The 27,667-nt window shown below is 50.9% G+C and overlaps 1 protein-coding gene across 1 annotated transcript; it reads right to left on the bottom strand.

Annotated features, from left to right (window-relative positions):
* Nucleotides 1-1,080: 1,080 nt before the first annotated feature.
* Nucleotides 1,081-27,667, bottom strand: PLOD1 (procollagen-lysine,2-oxoglutarate 5-dioxygenase 1). The gene is made up of 19 exons (XM_080920735.1): nucleotides 27,536-27,667; nucleotides 23,564-23,655; nucleotides 22,490-22,623; nucleotides 21,963-22,126; nucleotides 20,402-20,514; nucleotides 19,313-19,376; nucleotides 17,470-17,567; nucleotides 16,546-16,647; nucleotides 15,954-16,085; nucleotides 13,327-13,448; nucleotides 11,859-11,963; nucleotides 11,463-11,588; nucleotides 10,648-10,789; nucleotides 9,365-9,478; nucleotides 8,744-8,809; nucleotides 8,087-8,191; nucleotides 6,828-6,974; nucleotides 4,438-4,563; nucleotides 1,081-1,868 (listed from the first exon to the last, which is right to left on the bottom strand). The coding sequence occupies exons 1-19, from the start codon at nucleotides 27,639-27,641 to the stop codon at nucleotides 1,713-1,715; spliced, it is 2,214 nt and encodes a 737-aa protein (XP_080776861.1). The 5' UTR covers nucleotides 27,642-27,667; the 3' UTR covers nucleotides 1,081-1,712.

Raw genomic sequence — 27,667 nt, forward strand, 5'->3', positions numbered from 1 at the left:
TACCAGGACTAGGCACTGTGCCCCTCCCTCCCCTTCACACCAAGGCTACACGGTCACATGAGGTCACACAGCTTCAGTGGTACTTTCAAGTGGCATCTGCTGACAAGCCTTCTCCAGCATTTTAGGATAAATCCTTTTTGGTCTGTAGCGGTTAGGGATTACCCGGTTCCTCTCTAGTCTCTGTTTAAGCCTCGGGCATGGTGGAAAGTCTTCTGGGAGGCGAAAAGTATATAAATTAGAGCTAAGCTTATACTTAGCTGGTCATTCCCTACCGCTCCAACACTGGTTTGCTCTTACGGCCATTGCTGACGTTTTACATTGACCACAGGGTCTACACTGAAGTGCATTTGGTTTTTTTTTTTTTTTTTTTCTTCTGCCTTATAACCACTGATGACAATCCCCTAGGACGGGGATTTGATAGCTTCAATTACAGAAACTGTCTTCGAACCCCTGTCCCCATCACTGACTTGCCATGTCCCTAAGACAACAGTTGTTTCTCTACCTGTGAAGAAAAAACAGCCCTTTCCCGGGAGGGCTATGTGCTCAGAGCCCCATTTGCACCACAGCCAGCTAACAGAAGACATGGATACATAGTAGCTCTTGGCAGAGAGTGGCATGCCTGTAATCTAGTTCTTGGGGGTTCAAACAAGAGGATCCTGAGTCGGAGTCCTGCCTGGGCTACAGAGATGTTAGATCTTAAGAGCAAACCTCCTGAAGTATAACCAGACCAGGGTGCCCAGGGTGCGGTGGGGGCCACCCAAAGTTCTGTTCTTTCATCCATTCATGTTCAAGGCTGCAGGAAGGGCTGAAAAAGGCTGGAAGAGGCAGTAACAGGTAATGCAGGTCTCGGCAACTGAAGCAGTATGTCCCAGCCAGTTCCCAGTTCATGGTAGAGACTGTTATAAAACTCTAGAGGCCGCAAGGCACTGAGTTTGAGAAACAGGAGTCCTCCAGTCTACCGACAGCCTGTCCTTCCAGCCACAGGCTCTCCCAGTATCAGAAAGGTCTCTGCTGATATCTGCCAGCCACAAGTATTCTGCCCCACCCCAGACATCTCTCATACACTGGTCTGAACAACGTTTAATAGAACTCTCATCTCTGTCCCTGTCTCCAGAGGCGTCGGGACAGGGTGACCCAGTACAGTGTGGACATATGCCCCTCCCCCAAGCAAGGTCAGTAGAGAACCAAGCATTGTCACAGATGTCTTTCCTGCCCCTCCGGGAGGATTTCAAGTGACCAGTCTCAATAGAGACTATTTGCTCTGGTGATAACTAAAAAAAACCTGGACGAAAGGGCATCAACAGTTCTAGGTTCAGGGGTGAAGTTGGGGTAAGTTCAGGGGTGACGCAGATCTTGGTGGCACTGAAACTTGAAACAGAATCCTGGGGACCAGCTCTAGCTCTTCCTGAGGTACTCTAGGCAAAGCTTCTGACTCTCCAGTATCAAAGGCAGCTGAAGTCTGGCCCCAGAGAAAGTCAGAAGGAAGGGGGGGGGGCTGGGAACTCCAGGAAGATGAACATTACCACCATCTCCTGAGATTAGTGGGAGCACCATGGGCAGCCCCAGTCTTGAAGGGGTGCCTCATCTCCGGCCTGCGCCCAATCCTTCCAACTGGCGGCTTCAAGAGCAACAGGAATTCAGGAATCAGGCCCCAGGGGCTGCTAGGCAGTGGTTGTCAACGGATAGGTCCAACAGAGGCAGGCGCTGGGCAGTTAGGGATCAACGAAGGACACAGCAATGTAGCGAGTACCCTTGGTAGTGGGAAGCCCCTCGTGGTAGTGTGTGAGGCGCCCGGGGTGCATGAGGGCCCAGCCCTTCCTTGGGGCTCTCACGGAGCAGTTGTAGCGCAGAAATCGGCAGCCTCCGCCCTGGGAGAGAGGAAGTATCGTGAGTTCTTCCCTAGTTAGAATCCCCTGTCCCTACAGCTTCCAGCTCTATCATGGCCAAGGGGCCTATCAGCACTGAGGATCTGGGGATGTCTGAGAAGACACTAGGAGATGCACAGGCTGACCTTGAAGTCAGGCATCCCTGGGCAAAGTTCACCTCCATCTTTCAACCCTTTTCTAAGTTTGTAATTCCCCCAACCCTCAGGCTCTGCTTCTGTAGAGAATTTAGCTACGTGTGGACCTGTTATCCTAACACTCAAAAGGTTATAACAGAATAATTGTGGAGGTTGCTCAGTGGTTAGAGCACTGACTGCTCTTCCTGAGGTCAATTCCCAGCCACCACACGGTGGCTCACAACCATCTGTAATGGAAGCTGATGCCCTCTTCTGGTGTGTCTGAAGACAGCTACGACATACTCATAATAAAATAAATCTTAAAAAAAAAAAAAAGTTAAGCTCCACATGTGACATTTGGATACAAGAGAAAAATTAATATTAAAAAAGAATTGTGAGTGTAAAGCCACCTCAGCTTCATAGCAAGTTTGTGGCCAACCAGAGCTACACCAGACCTTGTCTGAAAAACAATCACATCATATACTATACATACATTCACTCACACATTTAACTCAGTACTGCTTGGGGGTGTGGCTCAGCAGGGGTACAGTTGCCGAGGAAGCAAGAGAACCCCCGGGTTTCTGCAACTCATGGACAAATTACTCATTCCTAGGACTACAGATACTTTGTTGCCAGGGCTGTCCTGGGTAATCCTGGCCTCCAGTCTTACTAAATGTCGGTAACAACCTCAGAGTCAGACACTTCAAAATAGCTTCAGGAATCCCTGATGCTCCCCAGGGGTCAAAACGGCTCCTGGTGGAGAACTCATGGCTCAGGGATATATTGCTTCCCTATTAATTTGTTTCGTTTGGCTTTTTAAAAGAAAGGGTCTTTCTACACAGGCTATCCTGGAAGTCACTATAGAAGATCAAGCTGGTTTTGAACTCAAGAGAACCTTCTATCACTGCCTCCCCGGTGCTGCTACACCACACATAACTTCCTGCTGTTAAATTCTCAAAAAATATAGTGTGATGGGGCCAAACAGTGCACAGGTTCTTCCAGCTTGTATTCTTGCTGAGGCCACTCCAGGCTTAGCTAGGCTGTGATCTCCTTGAGGGAGACATCCGTGGAAAATTACCCAACTCTCACGCTGTTTACATCTATGAAGCTCCCTGTAGCTGCCAAGTGAGATGGCACTGTTTGGTTTCTCCCCTTTAAAAAAAAAAATTCAAGTTCTCATACTGAGCAGTGATAGCGCACACCTTTAATCCCAGCACTTAGGAGGCAGAGGCAGGTAGATCTCTGAGTTAAAGGCCAGCCTAGTCTAGAGAGCTAGTTCCAGGATAGCCAGGGCTACTGCATAGGGAAACCCTGTCTCAAAAAAAGAAAAAGAAAAAAAATTAACTGCATCCTGGAAGCTTAGGTGTGGTCCTAGGCAGCTTTCAATTAGCTATAAACTGTCTGAGTGGTCCCCACTGATAAACTCCTGTAACAACAGCTGTTTTGGTTTTGGTTTTGAAGATGGTCGAATGTAGCTCAGGCTTGCCTGGCCCTTGCTATGCTATGTAGCTGAGCATGACCTTGAACTTGTGATTTTTCTTCTCTATCTCCTAAGTGCTGAGATGACAGGTGTGCGCCACCATGCCTGGTTTTATATAGTGCCACAGTGAACGCAGAGATTGGGACACAATAGGCAATCACACCATCCACAGAGCCACCTCTGCAGTCCCCCACAGTTGTTTTTATGGATGTCTACTCCAGGGCCAAGTCCAGAGGAACTTAAAAATAGGTGTGGCCAGGCTTGATGGCACACAGCTTTAAGCCCGGGACTCAGCAGGCAGAGTCAGTCAGATCTCTGTGAATTTGAGGCCAGCCCCTACACGATGAGACCATCTCTCAATACATATTTTTATAAATCGCATATGATCATGGATGGAGGCCCAGGCTAGGTCACCCACTGTCCCTAGCTGAGGCCCCTCAGAATGGTTTTCCTTGATCTCAATGCTTTCTTGGTTTCCCTAGTGCTTTCGACCAGCCATGGTTTTGTGCCCCAGATCAACGATAACAGTCTCCATACTCCCAAAGAAACCCTCTTCCTTCTCATGAGGAGAGTCCCCAAGTTCCTTCACCAGTGGCTGTCACTCAGTATTTATTGGGGTTTCTGATAACTCATGACCTGGGACCCCCCCCTTGCTTGTTCTCACAACTCACACAAAGACAGAAGGAAAGAGGCGAAGAAAGCTTACAGAACACAGGAATCCTGAGGAAGGCCGGATGCAGAAAAACTGCCCAGACCTTCTGGAGTTTGTGCCGTGGTTCCTGTGAAGACACTCCCTCTTGCCAAGCAAGAGTCTCAATTTACTCTCCCAGGAAGCCCTCCCCACGTACCTAGCACCATCTTCCTGAGCCATGGGACTCTCGGTTATAGTCACTGGGTTTTGTTCATCGGAGCCTGGCTCTTCCCTCAGCCTGCCCCGAGGTCTGAGACCCTGGCTCACCTCATAATCTTCTCCAACCCTATTCAGGGCTATGTTGACAGTGAAGGTAGAGGCGTCATGGTGGGGCATCAAGGAAGGCTGCTCATCAGGCTTATAGCGGACAACAAAGGCTAGATCAAACTGGGCCTGTGGGCAGGGCAGGGCAGGGGGAGAGAAAGCCTACATCAGTCAAGAGAGGCTGTAAAGAGCCAAGGAGGGACAGAGTGCATTGTGAGGTTCCATATGATCTGCTGTGACGTTCACCCCCAGAGGATGGGGGCTGCTTACGTTCTGACACAGAAGGGTCTCAGGAAGAACGTAAGGAAAGAGGGAAGGTGTAAGAAGAGTGCAGGCTGGGAAGAGAGAGGAAGGGAAGGAAGGCAGAATGGGAACAGGAAGGAGTCCAACTCTGTTTTCTCTCTCTGGCCACTATAGACACTGCCGATTCCTGAGAAAGGTGCACTGGAGAAGGGATGCTCTTCCAGAGGACCAGGGCTCCATTTCCAGCACCTCCAGTCCCAGAGAACCCGACCACCTGTGTCCTCCGCAGACACTGTACACCCATGGGGAACAGACAGGCAAAACACTCATCCACATAAAGTTGAAAGAAAAAGAAAAGGGCAGTATGGTGGTTTGAATACGTTTGGCCCAGGGACTGGTACTGTTTGGGGGTGTGGTCTTTTAGAGTAGGTGTGGCCTTGTTGGAGGAAGTGTGTCACTGTGGTTTCAGGGTTTAAGACCCTCAGTCCTAGCCTCCTGCAAGCCAGTCTTCTCCTAGTGGCTTCCCGATGAAGATGTAGAACTCTTAAGGAATTTTTATTTGTTCTATGTATACGATTACACTGTTGCTATCTTCAGACACACCAGAAAAGGGCATCAGATCCCATTACAGAAGGTTGTAAGCCACCGTGTGGTTGCTGGGAACTGAACTCAGAACCTCTAGAAGGGCATTCAGTGCTCTAAACCACCGAGTCATCTCTCCAGCCCCTGAACATATAGAACTCTTAGCTCCTCCTGTACCATGCCTGCCTGGATGCAGTCAAACTCCCACCTTGATGATAATGGACTGAACCTCTGAACCTGTAAGCCAGCCCCAATTAAATGTTGTCCTTATAAGAGTTGCCTTGGTCATAGTGTCTGCTCATAGCAGTAAGACCCTAAGACAGGCATTCATGCCTGTGAGGGAGAAGAATTGCTTTAAGTTCGAGGCCAGCTTGGCCTACATAGCAAGTTCTAGTCAAGCTTGGGTTATTCAGAAAGACCCTGTCTCAAGAGGCCAAGAGGGGGGTGGAGGAAATGGGGGACTGTAGTTCATTTGATGACGTGCTCGCTTGGTAGACATGAAGGAAGACCTGTAAGTGATACCAGTAGGACAGTAGGGGATGGAATGGGCTTGCAGCCAGCTGAGTGGCTTCTTTGATGAACTAGTGGGATGATAAAGACAAGGTTTAAAGATCCAGAGAGCAGGGCTGGAGAGATAGCTCAGTGGTGAAGAGTACATGGTGCTCCAGGATCAGTTACCATCCACACAGTAGCTCACAGCTGCCTATAACTCCAGTTCCAGAGCATCCAACACCTTCTTCTAACCCCCCCCGACTCATATGCAAGTACACACAGCTACATAGAATTCAAAATAAAATTTAAAAAGCAAAACAAACTGAGTAAACTTACAAACAAATGAATAAAGTCCTTGGCCTGCCTGGGCTACAAAGTGAGTTCAAGGTCATTTTAAGCAAGTTAGTGAGACCAACGTCTCAAAATAAAAAAGAAAACAGGGAACCAAGACTTAGTGTTGGTGATTCAGACTTGTAATCCCAGCTCTTGGGAGGCCAAACAAGGAGGATCATCCCAAGTCCAAGGCCAGGCCAGACTACTCTGTATAGAGACCCTGTCTCAAAAGACCTATTGCTGGCTTAAAAAAAAAAAAAAAAAAAAAAAAAAGGCAACAAATTAAGAGAGCTGGGGATGTAACTCTGTAGGTAAAATGACTGTCTAGACATGCAAGGCCCTAGATAGATGGGTAGGTAGGTAGGTAGGTAGATAGATAGATAGACAAGAAATGGATAGGTGGATGGATGGATGAATGATGGAGATAGATGATAGATGGATAGATGGGTAAATGGATGGATGGATGGATGATAGATGGATAGATGAATAGATAGATGATAGATGGATGAATGAATGAATGATGGATGGATGGATAGACAGATAGATGGATGAAAGATTCACAGGAGGCATGGTCAGAGCCTAGGACAACATGCAGTGGTACTTCTCAAGGCCCCACCCATCAGCAGTTCTGTGTCTACACGGGGTGAAGATACTTTTCTTCCTTGGAGACCAAGACATCTAGCCTCTCCCTAAAGCTGGAACTGTACTCCCATCCCCCATCCTGCCCCTCCAGGCAGACCCACCCTGGTGTAGTAGCCGGGGTACAGCTTCTCTGTCATGGGGGCGATATACTCCACCAGGAACTTGTGCCACTCCCGCTCGAAGGTGATCTGGTTCATGTGGATGTCAATAGTGGGCACGTTTTCATAGCCACCCTGGATACGGTTGTCCTGGAAGTGACCACAGAGGGAGAACCTAAGATGGCACCCAGACTCCCTCTGACCCATTCCTTCCCCTTGACCTTGGTACAGGATAGGACATTTTATGACCAAGAGGAGGAACGTTGGAGAAGTCGTTAAAGTCCTAATCCATCGACTTTGGGTTAATCAACAGAAAGGTTATCCTGGGTAGATCTATCAGGTGAGCCTTTTAACAGAGAATCTTGAACAGGCAGGTTATGGCTCTGTTCTCCATTTCAGGGGACTGACTTGCTCCAGCAACAACATGGTGAGCTGATGAGTCCTCAATCCATAGACAAAGAACAGCTCCAGCAGACCCCCAAACTGCAGCTTTATGAGATCCAGAGCAGAGGACCCAGGTAAGGCATGCATGGATCCTGACCCTCAGAAACTAGGAGACAATGCATGGGTGCTTTGGGGGTTTTGTCTTCGATGCTGAGAACTGAACTTAAGAGTCTGGTGACACTAAGCAGGTGTTCTGCCACTGAGTTGCATGGTATTTGAAGTCCCTGAGAAATGGCATAGAAGCAGAAGCTACCATTCACTGAGGTTCTGGGCTCCATGACTGTCCCTGTCACTAAAGTAGAGATCTTCCCAGACACTGAAATAAATGGGTTGGGCAGATAACCTGCTTAGTTAGTCCAGTTGTAGGGTCAGAATTCAGCTAACCAGAGGCACAGAGATCTAGGAATGTGTGCATCTTTTTAAGGACAACGCTGAAAGTTCCAAGTCAAGTGTAGGCATGGACTCTGGACAACAACCTTCACCATGCCACTTGCATCAGATGTCTGATGAATGTAGACCTGGTACCCAATGCCCTTTGTACCGAGTTGGCTCATTTCTCCCCATTCTCAAATGCTCGCCCGGGGCAGGAAGCTGAAACACTCAACAGGCAAGCCAGGAGATAAAAACTCTGAGCCTCACTTGAAGGCAGCTCAAAGCCACACAACTGGCAATGTCTACTTGGGAACCTACACCCCCAGTTTCTAAACCTTGTGCTCTTGCCTGCCCGCACCCTGAAAGTGAAGAGTCCTGGGTAGACCCGCTAGGTAACCAGGAGAAGAACCGAGAAGGGCAGTCTCCCACAGCCTCCCAGGCATCACCTTATTATCACCCAGAGACCACTGGCCATAGTGCTCCATCTCCTCCACCAGCTCATCACAGGCCGCCTCCGTGAAGATGGGAAACCAGTAGACATCCGGACAAGGCTGGGAAGAATGAAGGTTCCATCATGGGGGTCCAGATTGACAGCACCACGTCCTCCTCAAAATGTAAGAACCCCTTCGGGGCTCCTCTTGAGTCTTTCCCCAGCCCGCTCCTTGATCCTCTGAGTGCCCCCTTCCCCCGAGGAGTAAGGGCTCAGTGGATGCTGGTGAGATTGACTGAGGGGCTGAAGAAAGACAGATCAGACAGACATTCCAGCCAAGGATATAACCGCTGCTACCAGTATCATCCTGGGAAGAGTGTGCACCTTGGGCAGATGCGATTGGTGTGCGGAAGGACAGCCCCATCCCTCACTCTGAGCTGTTTGAGGACAATCCTTTTCACCTCCAGCTCCATCTGAGTTCTGGGATTACAGGCTCACCCCACCACGCCCAGCCATTCTGTCCCTCTTGTCAAAGTATCTACAGCCCTCAGCTGGACCCCAAGCACTGCCAGGGCATTCAGACAGACAGACGCTCAACACACACACACACACACACACACACACACACACACACACATATTGAAGCTCTGCCCCCATGCACTCCCACGCCTACCGTCTCCACCAGCTTCCCCTCCAGGGCCTTGGTGTAATTCTCGTGGATGTACTTCTCTTTCCAGTCCTGGAGAGAATGTGACACGGTTCACGGAATGGGGTCACCTCAAGAGGAAAAACACTGGTGGCTCCCAAAGAATCTCCAGCGTTCAGGCTCCTCAAAACGTGACTAGGCCTGACCTCGTGAGAGGCAAATTACACATGCCTGCTGGGTGTGGAAGTGTTGTAGAGATACACAGGATCTCGAATCTGCACTCAAGTACATGAGTGTGTCTGTGTACAGGCATGTACAAATGCCCGTGTCAGCTAACGCCCCATGGTTTATGCATACTGTCACACATGGTCACAACTGCTGCTTCCTCTGATCAAAGCAACAACACCCTCAGGGGTAAGCCAAGCCAGGAAGACCCATTTAGAACCAAAGTAAGGGTGGCTCAAAGGTTAAAAAGGCTCAGTTAAGTCATAGCTTCCTGCTCCACTAGGTGGCAATGTGTCCCTCTATACTGGAATATAGAGGTAAGTGGGGACGTGTGGAGAACAGGTCATGCAGTCCCCAGTTAACAAGATCAGTCAACTGGAGTCTCTCTGACTTCCAGCCCAGGTCCAACCACCTAGGTCTTACCTCAGGGTTGCTGAACACCTCCCAAAGATCGTTATGTAGGTGGGTGGTCTGGTAGTTATCCAGGGACAGCAGGTGGCCAAAGCTATGCCGGTTGGTCAGGAACATGAACACCCCCTATGAGGAGTTGAAGGGTAGATAGAAAAGCTTCCTCACCCTGCTCACCCCAGAGGGTGGAGAGCAGGGCCATGCAGTGACCCTAAAGACCTCCAAGTACAGTGCATGTCCCCAGCACCAATCACAGCCCCAGCCTGGGGATGCAATCAGAGAAGGCTTCATGGAGGACTAGAGATAAAAGAGAAGGACTCTCTCTCCCTTCCCCCCTTTCTTGTTTGCCACACTGGGGATTTGCACCCAGAGCTTCAAGCCTGTAGGGCAAGGGCTGTGATGCTGACATGCTGGTCACAGGGGAAAACCTAACCATGCTGTTACACACACAGAAACACAAACATACACATATGCAGAAACACACAGACATACATACACACACATATGCAGACACACACAAACACACATATGCAGACACACACAGACACAGACACACAGACATATATACACACATATGCAGACACACACAGAAACACAAACATACACATATGCACACACAGACATACATACACACATACGCAGACACACACAAACACACATATGCAGACACACACAGACACAGACACACAGACATATATACACACATATGCAGACACACACAGACACAGACACACAGACATATATACACACATATGCAGACACACACAGAAACACAAACATACACATATGCAGAAACACACAGACATACATACACACACATATGCAGACACACACAAACACACATATGCAGACACACACAGACACAGACACACAGACATATATACACACATATGCAGACACACACAGAAACACACACACATATGCAGACACACACAAGCACACATATGCAGACACACACAAGAAGAAATCTCACATTACTGAGACACTCAGGACACTGGGTTTGATTAACACACACACACAAACCAAAACACCAAACCAAAACTAAAAAAAGAGATATGAGGCAAGATATGAAGACACAAATATGTCTCTTGGGCATAATTGCCAGACCACACAGAGGCAGGAAGTTCGATTTTCTTCAGGTTCTATCAAAGTGACAAATGAGCTGGATGTGGTGGCACAGGTCTGTAATCCCAGAACCTGGGAGACCGAGGCAGAAGGACCAGCCTCACCCCAGTGCCCTCAGAAATGTGCTGGTCAAGGCCAGGGGACCACACCTTCCCCCACCCAAGCCCACTGACCTGCTGTCGGACATTGGCGCAGAAACTCATGTCGGAATCCAGCTTGCTGTAGTGGAACAGATCTACGTGCCGCAGCTCGGCCCTCAGGGCACTGCCCTTGATCAAGTAGACGTTCGAGATGTAAGGCACGTTCCAGACGCCGCTGAGGGAGAGAGAGATGTGACAGGGTCACAGGCTTGCTGAAGACTCGAAGCCTGGAAGCCTGGAGCCGGGAAGGAAGGGCTGTATCAAAATTCTACATAAACTGGGTGTGCAGGCACCCATCGGCCATCCAAGAATTTGAGAGACCGAGGCAGGAGAATCAAGAGTTGAGTCTATTGAACCTGAGGTCATAGTCGATGTCTGGGGGAGGTATTCATTTGAGGGTGCTAATCTGTTTTTTATATGTTTTTATTTTGTGTACACACATGTGTGTGTGCATGTGTGAGCCAGAGGACATGGGTGGAGATCAGAGGACAACTTTCGGGAACTGGTTTCCTCCCCTTACCATGTGGGTCTCGGAGACCAAACTCATGTTGTCAGTTGGGCAAAAGGAGCCCTTACTCACTGAGCCACTCTGCCTGATCTAATCGGACTTTTTTTCTTTCGTTTTGATGCTGGGAACCGAACATGGGGCCTCGCAAGCATCCCACTACTGAGTTAAATCCTAAACAGTGCCGGTCTCCCCTTCCCACCCCAGGCATGGGGGCCCAAGACAACTTTCAGGACTTCTTCTGTGTGTCTGACTCTAGTCCTCTCTGCTTGAGATTCAGCGCAACCGGGAATGCTGGGTAGAGGTACCACAGACCCAGAGAGACGAAGGCGTGGGTACTCACACACGACGGCCCTGCACAATGTCTACGTAGTCCTCCGAGCGGGCGTAGTACCCATCCGCACTCAGTGCCCCCCAGAAGTTGGACCAGAGCCTTCCATGGCGGGTGAGGAGTGGTGCGATGACATTCCTGAGTGGGGGTGGGGAGACAGGGAGACCTGATGAGGATGGGGAAGGGGAGGAGCCTGGAAACCTGTGATCTGCATACTGGTTTCGTATCTCTGAGGTAGGGCAGGCCTGGCTCATCAGAAAACTCATCCCTCCTACGCTGGGGACGGACCCAGGAAGGTGCCATTCTATCGACCTTTGAAGTTGTTAGGTTGGGAACCCCAAAGAGTAGAAAGTCAAGGGGCCTCCCAGCCTGACCAGGCTTTGCTCCAGAGGTCACCCACAATCTTACTTGTTTTGCTCAATCAGGAGCCTTAGGCTGTTCGGCTCAGTCAGAGCCACGTCGGCATCCACACTGAAGTAGTAGGTGCAAGTTTGGTCCTGGCGGCACAGGTCTCTGTGAGAGGAAAGAGGGTGAAGGGGGGAGGAAGGGAGAGGTTGGTCCCCGAGCTTCCTCAGAAGATACCACATCTGTCTCCGTAGCTTGGCGTTATGACGTACCGGGAAAGGAGACTTAGGACTCACAGGAACTCAGGAGCAGGCCAGGATCTCAAAGGTCCCCCTCCCAATTCTAACAGGCGTCTGAGCTCTCAGATTAAGGACTTAGTGATGGCAAAGGCTTGATCTGGGGAAGCCACCAGATGGGGTTCAACAATGCCTGTCTTGAGAGCAACTGAGCTACTAGCAGCGATGGAAACTGGGGTACACAGCAGAGGCAGAGCACTTGCTTGGTATGAGATTTGGCTTATTTCTAGTACCCTACATTTTTAAAAAAGCTGCTGGGTACGATGGTACACACCCGTAAGTAGCAGCACTTGGGGGAAAAGAATGTGAAGTTTGAGGGCGGCTTTGGCTACACAGTGAGTTCAAGGCCAGACTGAGCATCATTAGATCCTGCCTCAAAATACCAAAAACCTTCCTTTTTTAAAAAAATCCCTTCTGTTTAACTAGTCCAAAGCTCAGAAAGCAATGGTCCCTGGTCTGAGGGTTCCCACAGCCACGTTTGTTCCACCGAGAATGATTTTCTGTTTCTAAATGACTAGGAGAGGGGGAAAAAAATGTCAAAAGAAAATTACACCTTCCTTTGAGGAAGTTGAGTGCCAGTGTCCCTAAATAAAATCTTTCTGGAACACGATCTCACTCATTCATTATACATCGGTGGCCATCTTGAACGCTGCACGGCAGACATCTCAGCAAGGGTGCTGGAGCCCGCCAAGAGCTGATGACTATCCAATACTTTACAGGAAGTCTGAAGGAAGTCTGCCGGCCCCAGACTGCGACAGGGGAGTTTCATTGTTTGGAGCCCCAGCTGGCCTTAAGCCAGCTACAGAATTGAGGATGACCTTGAGCGGACCCTCCTGCCTGAGATTTCAGGCGAGCCAAGGCCAGAGGACAACTTTGTGAAGTCAGACCTACCCTCCCACAACCAGGAGGTCGGGCTTGGGAGGTAAACCCATTCACCGAGTAACCATCTGCCTAATAATAAGACAAACAGTGCGAGACTGTTTCTCCGTCAGCCTCAATCTACTTCTAGCCCTCCAGCCTTTCCTCTTTCTCCAGTTTGCTTCCTAAACCCGCATGACACTGTCTGGAAGCCCCCAAGTTGTCCTGACAGAGACTACTGCCTCCTTTCAGAGAGGAGAGCCCTGAAACGCAGACAGGGTCAGGCCTAGGTGAGAGACCACAGAGCCTTCTGAATTCCCAGTGCCATGGCCCATCTGCCCACCACCGCAAATGCAGAGAACCCACGGCTGACTCACGCGCCCATGTTCCTGGCGTCCGCGTTGGCCATGCGCACCTCAGGACCCACTAGCTTCACAGACTGGTACTCACTTCCGTGTTCTGCCAGGAACTGCTCCACCTGAAGCTTGTGGTGCTGTTCCTGGGGTGGTGAGGAGGCAAGGGACACATGGAGACGCAGCACCCCTGTCACTTGCCAGAGAATGCTATCTCTGACACATCAGCATTTCTGTCAGGGTATTCTTCTCTGGCCATCCTCTCTTGCTCAACATCCCCGGCCAGGCTCTGCCCCGTTAGCCTCTGCACAGGTCTGTCATCAGGACAACCCCTCCTCACCAAGACCACACATCCAGAAACCCTGATGATCTTTGGGGTGTTGTGTTAACCACCAGGGGATCTGGATGCATATATGGCCATCTGTACCTGGGGCCCCTATCCCGGGGAAATGGAGAGAACAGGATTTTTAGTCCCAAACCTAAGCAGGGATGTCCAATCTAAGACACTGTGGTATTACATCATCATCTACACATGATATCCTGGGACGCATGTCCCATCGCCTCTCTGTCCATAGGGGCATTATGTACATTGGAAATGAATGTGGGTAACTCAGGCATGGAGCCAAGCTGAGTAGAAGACTGTGGGTCCCTGCTATGGGGTCTCTTGTTATAGCTGATATAAAGATATACAGGGGAGACACAGACAAGGCATCTGAGCAGAGCTCAGAAAGGACAAAGAGCCCCGTAGACTAAATAATACTTGGCCAGTCAAAGACACATCAAAGCAGAGGAGAGGCCAGGCTTTACCTAGCCAGAAGAGCGCTAAGCCACCAGACCTTCTCCCCACAGAGCTCAGGGCTTGCACCCATGTCCCCTGAAGCTGCTAAAGCAATGGTAACCCAACTTGACTGTCATCAAATCAAACCAAGAAGCACTAAGGAGACAGGAAACAAAAATGACAACAGTCAAGGTGTGGTGACATGAATGAGAACAGCCCCTATAGGCTCATATGTTTGAACAGCTGGTCCCTAGGTGGTGGGACTGTTTGGGAAGGATTAGGAGGCATGGCCCTGTTGGAGAAGGTGTGTCACAGGGGCGGGAGCAGGCTTTGAGTTCAAAAGCTTTCTGCCATCGCTACTATTCTCTCACTCTGCCTGCTGCTCACGGCTCTTCCGTGCCCTTGTTCCACTATCATGGACTCCAACCTTCTGGACTCATAAGCACAATCAATTTGTGATTTATTTCATTAGTTGCCTTGGTCATGGTGTTTTGTCACAGCAACAAATAGGTAACTAAGACCCAAGGTTGGGCTGGAGAGATGGCTCAGTGGTTAAGAGCTCTGACTGCTCTTCCAGAGGTCCTGAGTTCAATTCCCAGCAACCACATGGTGGCTCACAACCATCTGTAATGAGATCTGATGTCTTCTTCTGGTGTGTCTGAAGACAGTTACAGTGTACTCATACATGAAATAAATAAATCTTAAAAAAAAAAAAAAAGAGCCAAGGCTACCCACTACACACTCCCTGTGAATGGCAGCCTTTCCTCCCCCGTTACTATTATGGGTAAAACCTAAGGACTTGGGCCTGGAGAGACTTGACTATCCGTTAAGAGCACTTGCTGAGTTGGGAATGGTGGTGCACAACTTTAGCCCCAGCAGGAGGCAGCAGAGGCAGGTGGATCTCTGAGTCAGCCTGGTCTACAGAGCAAGTTCCTGAACAGCCAGGGCTGTACTGAACAACCCTGTCTCAAAAAACGAACAAAAACTATAAATAAACAAATAAACACTGGCTGCTCTCCCAGAAGACCTGCGCTTGGTTCCCAGCACCTATGTCAGATGGTTCCCAACCATGCAACTCCAGCTTCAGGGAGTCCAACACCCACATCCGGCCTCCACGGGCACCTGCTCTCACGTGTACATGCACACGCACAAACACATAATTTTAAAAAATCAAAATACTTAGAGAACCCAAAGCCCACACATACTAGGCAAGAATACTACAGCTAAACTACCTACCCCTTTATAAAACTTTTTTTTTTTTTAATGTGAGAGGGCTAATTTCACTACGAAGCCCAGGGCTGGTTTTGAACTTACAAACCTCACATACCCGCCTTCTCAGTAGTTAACCAGGACTCCTGATGCCCTTACTCTTCTGTGCACTTCATGGGTTAACTTGGGGCTTTTGTTTGTTTGTTTGTTTGTTGTTGTTGTTATAAAGATTTACTTATTTTATTTATGAGTACACTGTAGCTGTCTTCAGACACACCAGAAGAGGGCACCAGATCCCATTACAGATGTCTATGAGCCACCATGTGGTTGCTGGGAATTGAACTCAGGACCTTGTGAAGAGCAGTCAGTGCTCTTAAGCACAGAGCCATCTCTCCAACCCAGTTAACTTGTTTTTAATGCTCGCACATTACCACAATTCTGGCCTCAATTTAACTAGTGAGAAGACAAAAGCAGAGAGTTTAAGTTGATGCCCCAGGTCACACAACTAAGAAAAGCCATACTGCTGGGTTCCAAGCCCAGCCTGCCTGGCCTAGTCAGCCTAGAGACTCAGGAGCACAGCCCGCTTCCACTCGGCCCAGAGGTCTTAGGCCAGCTCACAAGGCTGGGCCCTTGAGCAGAGCCCCACAGGGCAGCTTCCACTCACTTGGTTGTGAATGAAGAGACGCATTTGTTTCCGAGGGTATCTTAGGCGCAGCAGCCGCAGGAAAAACAAGGATAGAAATGGTGTGGGCTGCTCAATAAACACACCAACCAGGACAGTGGGGAGAGCTTCATCCTGCAGAAGGAAGGACAAAGCAACAGTCAAGCAGGACCTAGTCACTGCCTGCCACCGAGCCCCTACCTCAGCCCCAGGACACCTGAGGTGGAGGCACATGGCCTTGGGAGTCTAGATGTCCCCGTCACACTGAAGCAGGCCATGCAGGCATGGGGCTGGTAGGACACACGGTGAGGCTCCCAGGCTCCTACCAAGGCCAGTGGATAGCCAGATCCTGGCTGATGTGGTGTTTAAGCTGGGCCGTAAATAATGGCAAGGATTCGCATCATAGGAAGAGGCTATAGGGACATGAAGGGCTAGGGAAAAGAAAGTGAACCTGGGCATCAGGAGGAAAGCTGAACTTGGGTGACCCCACAGACAGACAATAACCTCGTCAGCTCTCACGGAAACACCGTTCTCCTCTCCCCCATCTCACAGGACTGCCCTCAACTGTCCCCCCTCAGCTCTTGCCAGGCCTCACCCCAACGCCCTTGAGGCTTCGTAGGCCCTCGTCACACACGGTGCAGCCCGTCTCGAAGGTCCAGAACCGAGGAATGTAGTTGCCCAGGTAGTTCAGCTGCAGCTGTTGGGAGTCAGAGGCAAGGTTTCAGAGGAGCCAAGAGGGCCATGTACCCCGCTGCCAAAACAGCAGGTTTCATCTCCCTGCTTGCTATCTTTCCCTGTCTCTGGAGGAATGCTGCACCATGCAGAAGAGCATCCTGGCTGTAAAGAGGGAGCTGGGAGCTTATAAAAACCCAGATTCCTAGATACCCGCCCTCACAGGAGATGGCAGAGCCAGGTAAAACCAAGATCTGCATTTTTATTTCTGTTTTATTTGGGGGAGGGAGAGGGGATAGAATCTCAGTTAGTCCAGGCTGGCCTTGAACTCACCATGTAGCCAAGGATGACTTTAAATTCCTAATCCTGAGTTCACTACCATGCCTGGTGTATGAGGTCCCTGGGGATCAAACCCAGAGTCTTCGGCATGCTGGGTGTGCAGTCTACCACTGAGTCACACCCCCAGCCCCAGGTCTGCGTTCCTGCCCCCAGCTCTCTTCCTCTCCTACCCACAGGATTCTAAAGCTGGTGACCAGCCTCCAGCCCCTCCACGACACCATGAACAAGGAACTCTCCTATGTGTGACAGATTGGTCCCTGGTGCAGGCCTCCGATACATGTTTACTCGATAAATACATGACCGGAGTCCTCCTCAAAGCCTAGGTGGGACAGTGAACTGCTCTGTAGGTTCTGTGGTCCATGAGGGATGAACCTGCCCACCACAATAGAGAAACAGGACCCCAGGTCAAACTTGTATCAGAGGACCCCGGTGTCACTCCCCCCAGGATGCAGTCACAGTAGAACTGGGCTTCCTCCCACACGCCCCACAAGGCTGGGACCCTCCATACCTTGGTGGGCCCGTTGCCGTGGATAATCACTGGGAGGGTGTCATAGGCCAGATTCCGTGCTCTCACGTGGCCCATTTCAAACTTGAGTACCACTTCATCTGGGGATCAGAATGCACAGTGGCAGACAGGCCAAGGCTGGGAGCTCACGGACTTTGGCTCTACAAAAGTTGCTTCACCCTCTAAGCCTCAGTTTCCCCATCTGTAAATTCCTTCTTCTTTTTTTTTTAATGAACTATTCATTATATATAAGGACACTGTGGCTGTCTTCAGACACACCAGAAGAGGCCATCTGATCCCATTAGAGATGGTTGTGAGCCACCATGTGTGTGGTTGCCGGGATTTGAACTCAGAACTTCTGGAAGAGCAGTCCATGCCTTTTTTTTTTTTTTTTTTTTTTAAGAAATACAAACTTTTTTTTTGTTGTTCTTGTTGTTGTTCTGGCAAGTTCTCTACCACTTAGCTACAGCTCTACCTTTATTTACTTATTTTTTAAAGATTTGTTTATTATATATAAGTACACTGTAGCTGCCTTCAGACACACCAGCAGAGAGCATCAGATCCCATTACAGATGGTTGTGAGCCACCATGTGGTTGCTGGGAATTGAACTCAGAACCTCTGGAAGAGCAGTCAGTGCTCTAACCACTGAGCCATCTCTCCAGCCCCACTTCTTTTTGTTTTGAAAGGTTTAGTTTTGCTCTTTTTTTTTAGAGTGTGTTTCTGTGTGTCTCCCCATGTGCACATAAATGCAGGTGCCCAAGGAGCCCAGAGGCATCATCTCCCGTGGAGTCACAGGTGGCCATGAGCTGCCTGACATGGGTGCTAGGAACCAAACTCCCTTCTTCTGGAAGAGTTCCTAACCACCTGAGCTGTCCCTCCAGCCATGCCTCTCGAAAAATGATATTTAGCCAGGCATGAGGCAGACAGTTAAGAGTTCAAGGCCTGTTTGGACTACAGAATGAATTCCAACACAAGGGCTACATAGAGAACCCCCCTCGCAAAAATTAAAACTGAAAGTACATTTATTTATTTAGTGTCTGTGGGTGTATATTTGGAGGTAAGAGAACACCTAGCCATGAGTCTCCTGGGGCTCGAACTCGGGTCTTCAAGGCTTGGTAACAAGCGTCTTTACCCACGGAGTCAGCTTCCCAGCCCTGAAATCCCTTCTTTAGGGGGTAAACGTGTGGCCAACAAGTACTTGACACAACAGAACAGAAGGAGCACAAAGGCCACAGTGACCCCATTCCTTAGTGTGATGACTTATTAGAGCCGGAAGGGGGAGGGGCAGCAAAGACTAGAACATCCCAGCTGCAGACACAAGGGGCAGCACTGAGCGAGGTGTGTGTGACATGGCCAATCAGGAAGACCTGTAGCAAAACGTCATCACCAATTTCGGGCCCAAAGAGAAGTTGTCACTTGTATTGATATAACATGCAAGATGGGGCCGAGGGCCAGGTGCCTGTCATGGATATCATTGCGTCCTCCTAAGTGAACAGGTGTCCTCCCACCATCTGGAGCGTCTCTGAGGACCCGGGCAAGAGGCTGACAATAGCCCAGAACAATGACCAAGGGAGCCACTTGGTTTTCCTTCTGACAGGAATCCTCAACTCTTTCCAGCTTCTGCTCAAGCCTCCCACCTCAGCGCCCTTTCGTCTTTAGGCTCCACCCCTCCTCCCCTCTGAGACCCCGCCTCCTCTTTGGCCCCACCCCCTCTCCCCTCTGACACCCCACCTTCTCCTCTCTGGCCCCACCTCCTCTTCTCCTCTCTAGCCCCACTCCTCCCCTTTAGGACTCCACCTCCTCTTTTCCTCTCCGGCCCCACCCATTCACAGTGCTACTGCTCACCCAAGGCTCCATCCAGGTTCTGGAAGATTCGGCAACGATGGTCCAGGCTGATATTGATTTGCTCCTGCAGGAAGGATGTCATGGGCTGCAGGCAGGACGGACTGCAGCAGGGACAAGCCCCAGCCAACACTAGGTCCCCAGCACACCTAGCATGGGGAGCCTGCCCTCTAGCTCAGCCTGCCACATCCTGGGCTCTATTCATAGAGAACCGGGAAGTCTCTAGACAGGCAGGAACCTAAGGAAGCAGCTGGCTCAACCATAAAGATGCTAGCCACATGACAGCTCGTGCCGAGGCAGTCTCCAGTCCCGGGTTCCTATGTACATATCCGAATCTGATCTTCACAACATGCCTGTGAGAAGTGCTAACAGTATTGCTTTTCATTCCTTATACATTAACTTTTGATTTCGGAGACAGGCTCTTAGAATCCGAAGAACGGTTTGGGCAGGCCTCAAGTTTATGATCCTCCAGCCTCAGTCTCCTATATGCTAGGATTACAGATACATCATTAGGCCTGGCTTTTTAATTTTTACTTATTTTTATATGTATGAGTGTTTTGCCTGCACATATGTAAGTATGTTATGTGCACGTACCCCGAGATATCGGAAGAAGGCATCGGATCCCCTGGAACTAGAATCACAGACAAGTGTGAGCCATCACATGGATGCAAGGAATAGAACCTAGGTCCTGTGCCACAGCAGCAGATGCTCTTAGTCACAACGCTAATTCTTTAGTCTGGCACATTTTTTTTCTTTTGTATGTGCTTATGTTTGTGTGTGTATGTGCCACGGTGCATGTATGGAGGTCAGGGAACAACTTCCAGACTGTGTGGGTCGTGGAGATGGGACTGAGTCACTATGCTTAGCAGCAAGCACCTTTACCCACCAAGCCATGCCACAGGCTCTGCTTTAACCAAACACGGCACACTCATTATGGCCAGGCTATTTAAAAGGCCCAAGCCTATGGCAGTTTGTTACAGAAGCCCAAATGGACTGAGATCCCAAAGGGCTGTCCCCAGTGCAGTCTGGCCAGTGGGATCCAGGGTCAGGATTCCCCATACCCCTCTCCAAAGCCCACACACCACCTCTCACCCTCTTCTCCGGATTCAAGAAGATCTTGGTATAAAAGAGCTGGTCGCTGTCATTGTCCTGGCCGTCCCATTCGGCCACCAGTTTGCTGAGGCTGGAGGCATAACCAATGAAGCCTGAAGAGGTAGTGGGGACAGAGACAGATGCTTAGCTTCCAGCCTCTGGGCTGGCTTCCTCCATTCTCCCTACCCTCATAAGCCTAGCCTCTCCTCTTCTGACTGAGGGGAAGTGGAATGAAAGCTGAGGCCACCGGATGAGCACTCCCAAGACCAACAGAACCCACTAAGCCACACCCACTTAGTGCTAGGTCCCTAGAAAGTGGATCTGGAAGGATCCTTGGATCCCCCTTTATATAATCATCTGAGCAACTTGTATCAGAGAAGGAGAGAGGCTGAAAAACACAGCACTCCAGGGTCTGAGCCCTGGCAGGTTGAGAAAGCCCCAAGGTGCTCCTGGAAGAAGTGAGGGATGCATGGGGATGGGGAGACGGGCAGGGGGGGGCAGGGCACTTGGGCCCAGGGCTAGCTAGCTCCACCTCACTCCCTCTCCCATAGCCCCCACTAGGCCATGGCAACTGTATTAGCTCTCTGGGCCAGTGAGAACAGCTCTCCCTGCTGAGGCAGGGTGAGGCCTGTGGGTTCTACTCTCTAAAAGGACTGAAAAGGGCTGTAGGCCAGGCTCAGCACAGGAGAGAATGAAGGACAGGAGCTAGTGTGTTGTAGGTGTGAAAAGGAAGATACAGAGGTTTTTCATTGCCTCTGTGAGAAAGTGTCTCACATAGCTCTGGCTAGCTTCACCCTTTCCAGTTAGCCAAGAATGACCTTATGAACTCCTGCCACTGTGTCTCCAATTCTGGGATGGCAGGTGTGGCCCCACACCACCTATGTAGTACTGGCCATGGAACCCAGGGCTTGGCACATGTGGACAAGCATTCTACCAACTCAGTCACCTGCCCCACTCTGTTTTTTTGCTTTTAATTTTTTTTCACACATTCGTGTATGAATGTGTTGTGAGTGTGTGTGGGTAAGTGTGGGGTATGTGTGTGAGTGGGAGTGGGAATGAGTGTGTGTATGAGTTGGGGGTATGTTTGTGTATGTGAGTGTGTGTAGGAGAATGAGTGTACATCTGTATGTATAGGTAAATGGGGGTGAGTGTGTGTTTATGAGTGTATGTGTGTGTGTGTATGGTGATGTGTAGGTCAGAGGACAACTTGCAGGGAATTGCTTCTCTCCCCCCACCATGTGGGTTCTGAGGATCAAACCCAAATTGTAAGGCTGAATGGCAAGAGGCTATGCCCACTGAGCAGTTTCACTAGTCCAGTCTTTTGAAACAAGGTCTCACATAGCCCACTGAGTCACTGGGCTCTAAAGATCTTTGGGAAATAGAAGTGATGTGGAAGGTGAAGATGTCAGGAGTGACTCAGTTTCTCCAGCACAGGTAGATGGCCCTTCAACAAAGCGAGGAGGACCCCCTCAGAGGCTCTCTTTGACACAGTATCCATTTGAAACCCATGACCCAAAGCAAAGTCAGGCACCGGACCCATACCCCACACATGACCACTTACCTCCAGAGCCCAGGAACCGCTTGCCATCAGAAACTGTGGGATACTTGGCCTCCAGCCTCCGGTCCGGGTAGATAAGCCCCTCTGCTGAGAAGATCACCTGGCTCTTGGCCTGCTGGAACTTCTTTAAGAGTTCCCGGGGTCCCGAGGCAAACACCACGTCATAACTGTGGCCAAAGCAAGAAGATGAAGCCGCTTCAGAGAGAGCACCCACAGGAGGATGCGGGGATCAGGACCCCCTCCCACACACACATCCTACACCAGCCACCATCTGAGAGACAGATCTGCACACCGCATCCTGCCCCGTTACCATGTCCTACTAAAACTGGCTCGGCCATCATCTTCATCACACGGCCCATCTTTTCACCAGCAGGAGTATTGGCCTACATCACAGAGACATACCCTGGGGTCTCCTGACCTTAGATAAGCTTAGCGAGGGAGCTTCCTTACACGTCCAGGAGATGTTTTATTTCGGGCGCCACCCCCAACACCACTCCACACTCCCGGGATGAGATTCCCTGCATACCCACCTGTCAACGAAGAGAATAACCAGGTCTTTCTTGTCTGCATGCTTTTCCAACGCTTTCTTCAGCAGCCGAACCTTCTGTCCTCCACCTGCTGATGGTCCCCCGTCCACGTTCCAGTCCTCCCCCAGGCCCAGTGACTGCAGAGAGAGAGACCCCCAGCCTTTGGTAGAGAAATATTCTTCCACCCAGTTTAGGCAGTGGACATCTTCGCTTCCTTTCAGCTCAATGCAGGGAAACCATACCAAGAGATGGCAGTGGTTGGGTCATGTGACCACGCACAACCAATCGCTACATCCCATACTCCTTCAGCCCCTCCCACAGCTAGAGCTTTGGCCATATAACCCAAACGTGGCCTAACAATCTTTCCTAGGAATTAAGGCCATGATTGGCTGAGGTTGAAAGGCTGTAGTGTAGGGGTCTGGGGCTAGAGTCACCTTACCTCAATGGAAAGAACCTGTTTCTGGAGATGGGAAATAAAGCCCTTTGATGCTTGGGACCCTGGGTCTAGCTATCCCTGAAATAGCACCCTGTTTTGTCACAAACCATGGCAGCTAATACACTCTCTTCCTGGGTTTATACCCAGCTCCTCATAGGCCATGACTAGGCTGGGTACTGTCTGTCCCCAGTGGCCCACACTCACAACAGTCCACTGGGGTGAGGGCTGACCTCCTGCAGGCAGGCCCCATGAACTGCCCAGTGATGACATGAAATCCATGCCCAGCAGACCAGCAGTGTATACACTCCAGAGAACGTATTTAGACCACATCCATTGTAAGATGTGGGGTTGTGGGAGTGCTGGTCCCTAGGTTCTGCCATCTACACTAGCCTTTCCAGTGAGGCCGGTGCACGCCACTATCCAGGTACCACTCCGCATCTCTCTAGCCTCCGCTCTCCGTCTCCTTCGCCTCCTGCAATCTGCTCACACTCCACCCTTCATCCCAACTCAAGCTCACTCTTCAGCCTCTGAGAAGCCTCCTTGTGGCACCTACATCTATCCCAAACGCGTTAACTCCACAGCCCCTGGACTCCCCACACACACCCCACACACTGTCCCTGCCTTTCCCAAGAAGTCCTCACCTGGATCTTGTAGTTGAAGAACTGGGCTGAACGCTTGAAACGGCGGAAGCCCTCAGTCTCTTTTGTGGCCACAGTGAGGACCAAAAGGTTATCTGTGGACACAGAAGGGCACAGTGAGGGGACATGAACCTTAAACGGTGGCCTTCATCATGCCACCACAGCCAAGGGCTCAGGCTGTGCCGCAGACCATCGAGTGGATTAAGGATAAAACAGGGCGGAATCCTCGTCTTCCGATTCCCTGCCCTTGGGGTCCTTGAATGTAGAAACTGGCAAACATGTTAGGCAGTAATAGAGGGGGCAGGAAGGGATGCACCCTGCCTTGTAGAACGAAGTCTCTGCCTTTAGAGGGTACAGGCATCACGTGGGGGGTTGAAGGGAGGACGCACTGAGCGCTGTACTATGGGAAGATCTCTCTGGCCAGTGCGGGGCGATAGTCTGGAGATGCCGCAGACAGGATTCAGAGGCTGCCTGCTCTCTATGCGGGCATCGAGGCTGGACATACTCCAGTCCTCCCCAAACCTGCATGGCTGACTCTCCTCCCAATGCCATGTTTCTAGTTCAGGCTGCCTGGGGTGGAAACCAACTCGAAAGCCCCCTCATCCGTCAAGGTCTGTGGCCAGAGCAGCTGATACCATCTTTCTTCCGTCTCCCTCCCTCTCGTTTTGAATAGGGTTCTCAGGTGACCCAGGCCCGTATCCAGCTCAACAGGTAACAAAGCTGCCCTTGAATCAGTTTCTTGGCCTTCCTACCTCCACTCCTAAATGTTGAGATTTTTAGGTATGAACTACTGCACCCAACATGTCTGGCTTTGTCACCACCTTCTTAACAGGGGACCTCTCCCAGGCTGCAGGGTGATTTCACCTCTGCAACAGAATGTGCTAGAGGAAACTGCCAAGACAGTGTCTGTGGGAGTCCCCAGCATCTCCTGAAGACTGTGAGGCTGTGAAGCTCGCCCAAGAAGGGAGCGTGAGGGCTGGTCTGCCAGCTTAGCTCCTAGCACTGCCTCTGACAAGCTGTGTGACCCAGGGCAAGCCCCTGGAACTCAGTTTTTCCCTTATTCAGTAAGGACAATAAAGTGCCCGCCTTTCAGGGCTGCTAGAGGCTTGGCACGAGGCACTCAGTAAGAGAAATCAGTGGGGCTGACTGGTGAGGGGATGCCTTGCCCAGGATTCATGGCTCTATGTGACCAGAGGGTAGACTCAGTTTATGGTTTGTTTATGATTTTTCTTCAGCCTGAATATTGCTGATGGCTTCTGTTCTTCTTGCCAAAAAAAAATCCCAGGGCCAGGCATAATAGCGCCCCCCTTTCCTTCCTCGCTATCAACCGTGATTCCCACTCAGATGTTTGCCCTTGGAGGCTAGGGGAGAGGCCCACAATTCAGTGGCTGGTAAGACTCCTCTGAATCCTGGATTCTTATTTATTTAAATGAATAGAACACCCACCCCCAACACACACACACTCAAAAACAAAGCAAAACAAACAACAGCAACAACAACAAACCAGTCAGGCCAACAGCAGGCAGGTAAGGCCTTCCCCTTCCCCTACCTCTGGACATCAGGAGCTTGAGCTGAGAGAACAAAGGAGACCAGGTCTCCTAAGCCCTTAGGCAGGAAGCTGTCCCGCTTGATCCTGGGGTCAAGCTGTGGCTCACATGAGAGAAAGGGGTGCCAAAGCTTGCCTGAAAAGTTAAGTCTCCCTGAAGGTGAGGAGAACCAATGCGGTCACCAGCTCTGAGGCCCTGGGGGCAGGAAGATAGGCCAGCATGTGCCTCGGCTGTCCGGGAACTCACTCTGTAGACCATGCTGGCATCAAACTCAGAGATCCGCCTGTCAAAGGCGCACACCACCACACCCAGCCACGTTCACAGCACCCTGACCTACTACAGCACCTAGCATGGAAAAACAGCTGACTGAAGACAGAATCCAGAACCGGGGCTTCTCCAGGCTCCACCAGTACATGTACCCTCTCTAGTCCACCATCAAGCCCATCAGAGCTCTGGGCCACCCACAGAGTGGCAACAGGAGGTATGGGTTGCACCAGGATACCACCATCCCCACCCCACCCCACTCCGGCCCCACCCACCTGCAGCCTGTTTTGTCTAAGGCCAAATGGGCCAGACACCCAGAAAGCTCAGCTCTTCCTCCCCGCCACCTGCTGCCCAAAGTCCAGAAAAGATTTCCCCAGATGGACAAACTGTGACCCCAGTCAGCAGAGGTGAACGAGAGATGGTAGAGCAAAGCGGTAAGAACAGGCGGCTCAGCAAGGGATGTATCCTCCCTGTGCCTCAGTGTCCTCAACTGCCCATAGGAATCATGGGTAAAGGAGCCCTCTCTCAGAGACTAATGTGAAGACCCAAAGAATATCTCAGGTACCGAACTCAGTGTCTGTCAGGCGATGCCTCCATTCTGGGCACAGAGGGGTGCCCTTCCATGAGGGGGAGCTAAGTGTCCTCAGGCACGGCCTTCAGGATGAAGGACCATGTCCTCAGTAGTGGGGAACGTCTCTGACCCCACCACTCTGGGCTTCCTAGAGGGCAGCTGAGGCTCCTGTGACTGGGATGGTCTGGAGTATCCCAGCATGCATCAGCAGAAGATGGAGAAGAGGTAGATGGAGACCACAGAGCTCCAGGCTCCTGTCACTGGGTGGACCAGGCCTTTGCACACATTACCAACCCTGTGGTCGGACTTATCAGATAGGTCAGACTTATCTGTCCTCCTTCGATGCTAGATTAAACCCTATAGAAAAACTAGCTGCTCCGAGCCGGGAGAGAAAAACGTCCAGACTCTTGACTTTAAAGGGACTCAGGGACTGGCCTCATCTTGTGATCTCTAGGAATGAGGCATTGCCACCCTGTGTTCCAGTCTAGAATACCAAGCTTCTCAAAGACGGAGCATCGCTGACATTACCAGTGGAAGGTGTGTGACCCTGTGCACGGATGCAGGAGGCATGCAAAAACCCGTGGTTCCCAGCACACGGATCTCAAAGTCACTTTCCTCTCTTTTCTTTTTTTCTTTGTCGGGGTCTCATGTCGCTTAGACTGACCTCAACCCTTTTGGTAGTTGAGGATAACCTTGAACTTCTGATAATCCTGCTTCAACCTCCCTGAGTTTATGCAGTGCCGAGGAGGACCAAACCCTGGGCTGCTCTGCATTCAAGCTAGGCAAGTTCTCTTACCAACAGGGCTCACCCACCAAAGTCCTCCACTGTCCTACCACCCACCGTGGCCAGGCCAGCTCCCAGGTCTCGAGCAGGATGGGTGGAGGGAAACAGGATGCCCTAGAGAATGTGGCTGGTTTAGTTTTGCCTGTCTGGGTGGTCCACAGTCTGTCCTCCTGGGGCGGGGGGGGGGGGGGGGTCTCAGACAGCAGTACTGGGGGTGGTCTAGTCCAGCAAGGGCTAGGAGGACAGGATAGTGGGGCACGCGGAATAGTGGGACACAGTTGGAAGTAGAATGAGAATTGGCTGGGAGGCCAAGCGACATGGGACCAGCCACTCCCAGCTGCCTGAGGCATTCAGTTCCAACATGCCACATCCCCTTACCCTAACAAGAACTCATTGCTATCTGTGGGTCCTTCGGGAAACCAATCCACACTGGTGCCTCAGTTTGTGAAGCTGGAAAATAGGGTTAACATAAAGAAACACTTCCAGCAAACGTGCTCTAACTGGTGAGGCCAGACTGCAGCAGGGGCCTTGCTATTTATTACGGGAATTGTGATCATGGGCTCCTCTGAGCGCAGAAAGAGGGTAGGGGGCGCGTACCGGGGGCGGGGTGTGCTTCGGCTGTCCGCTCCTCTGACGGCAGCACAAACTTAGGAATCCCGACCCCACGAGAGGAAGTGATCTATCGGAGTCACCCGCGGGCAAGTGGACAGATGACCGCAACCCAGTTCCCCCGCCCTTCCAGCCCAGGTCGCCTGGACACTCGGTCCTCGGCGAGACGGCCTGGCACAGCTCTGCCGCCGCACCCTCACCCTCCAGCTTGGCGTCGTCCTTCGCCTGGGCCAGAAGAAGCCAGGCCAGCGGGGCCAGGAACAGCAGGGACCGCATAGCCGAGTCTCGGGGACAATCCGCCGGCATGAAACACAAGCTGAACTGGAAACTTC

This window comes from Micromys minutus, assembly GCF_963924665.1.
Source record: "Micromys minutus genome assembly, chromosome: 9".
In the NCBI taxonomy this organism is placed as follows: Eukaryota; Metazoa; Chordata; class Mammalia; order Rodentia; family Muridae; genus Micromys; species Micromys minutus.

Coding starts and splice junctions, on each gene's coding strand:
- PLOD1 (XM_080920735.1), bottom strand. CDS start 27,641: ATGCCGGCGGATTGTCCCCGAGACTCGGCTATGCGGTCCCTGCTGTTC. Junction 23,656..27,535: donor GGACGACGCCAAGCTGGAGG/GTGAGGGTGCGG, acceptor CTGTGTCCACAG/ATAACCTTTTGGTCCTCACT. Junction 22,624..23,563: donor TCTTCAACTACAAGATCCAG/GTGAGGACTTCT, acceptor CTCTCTCTGCAG/TCACTGGGCCTGGGGGAGGA.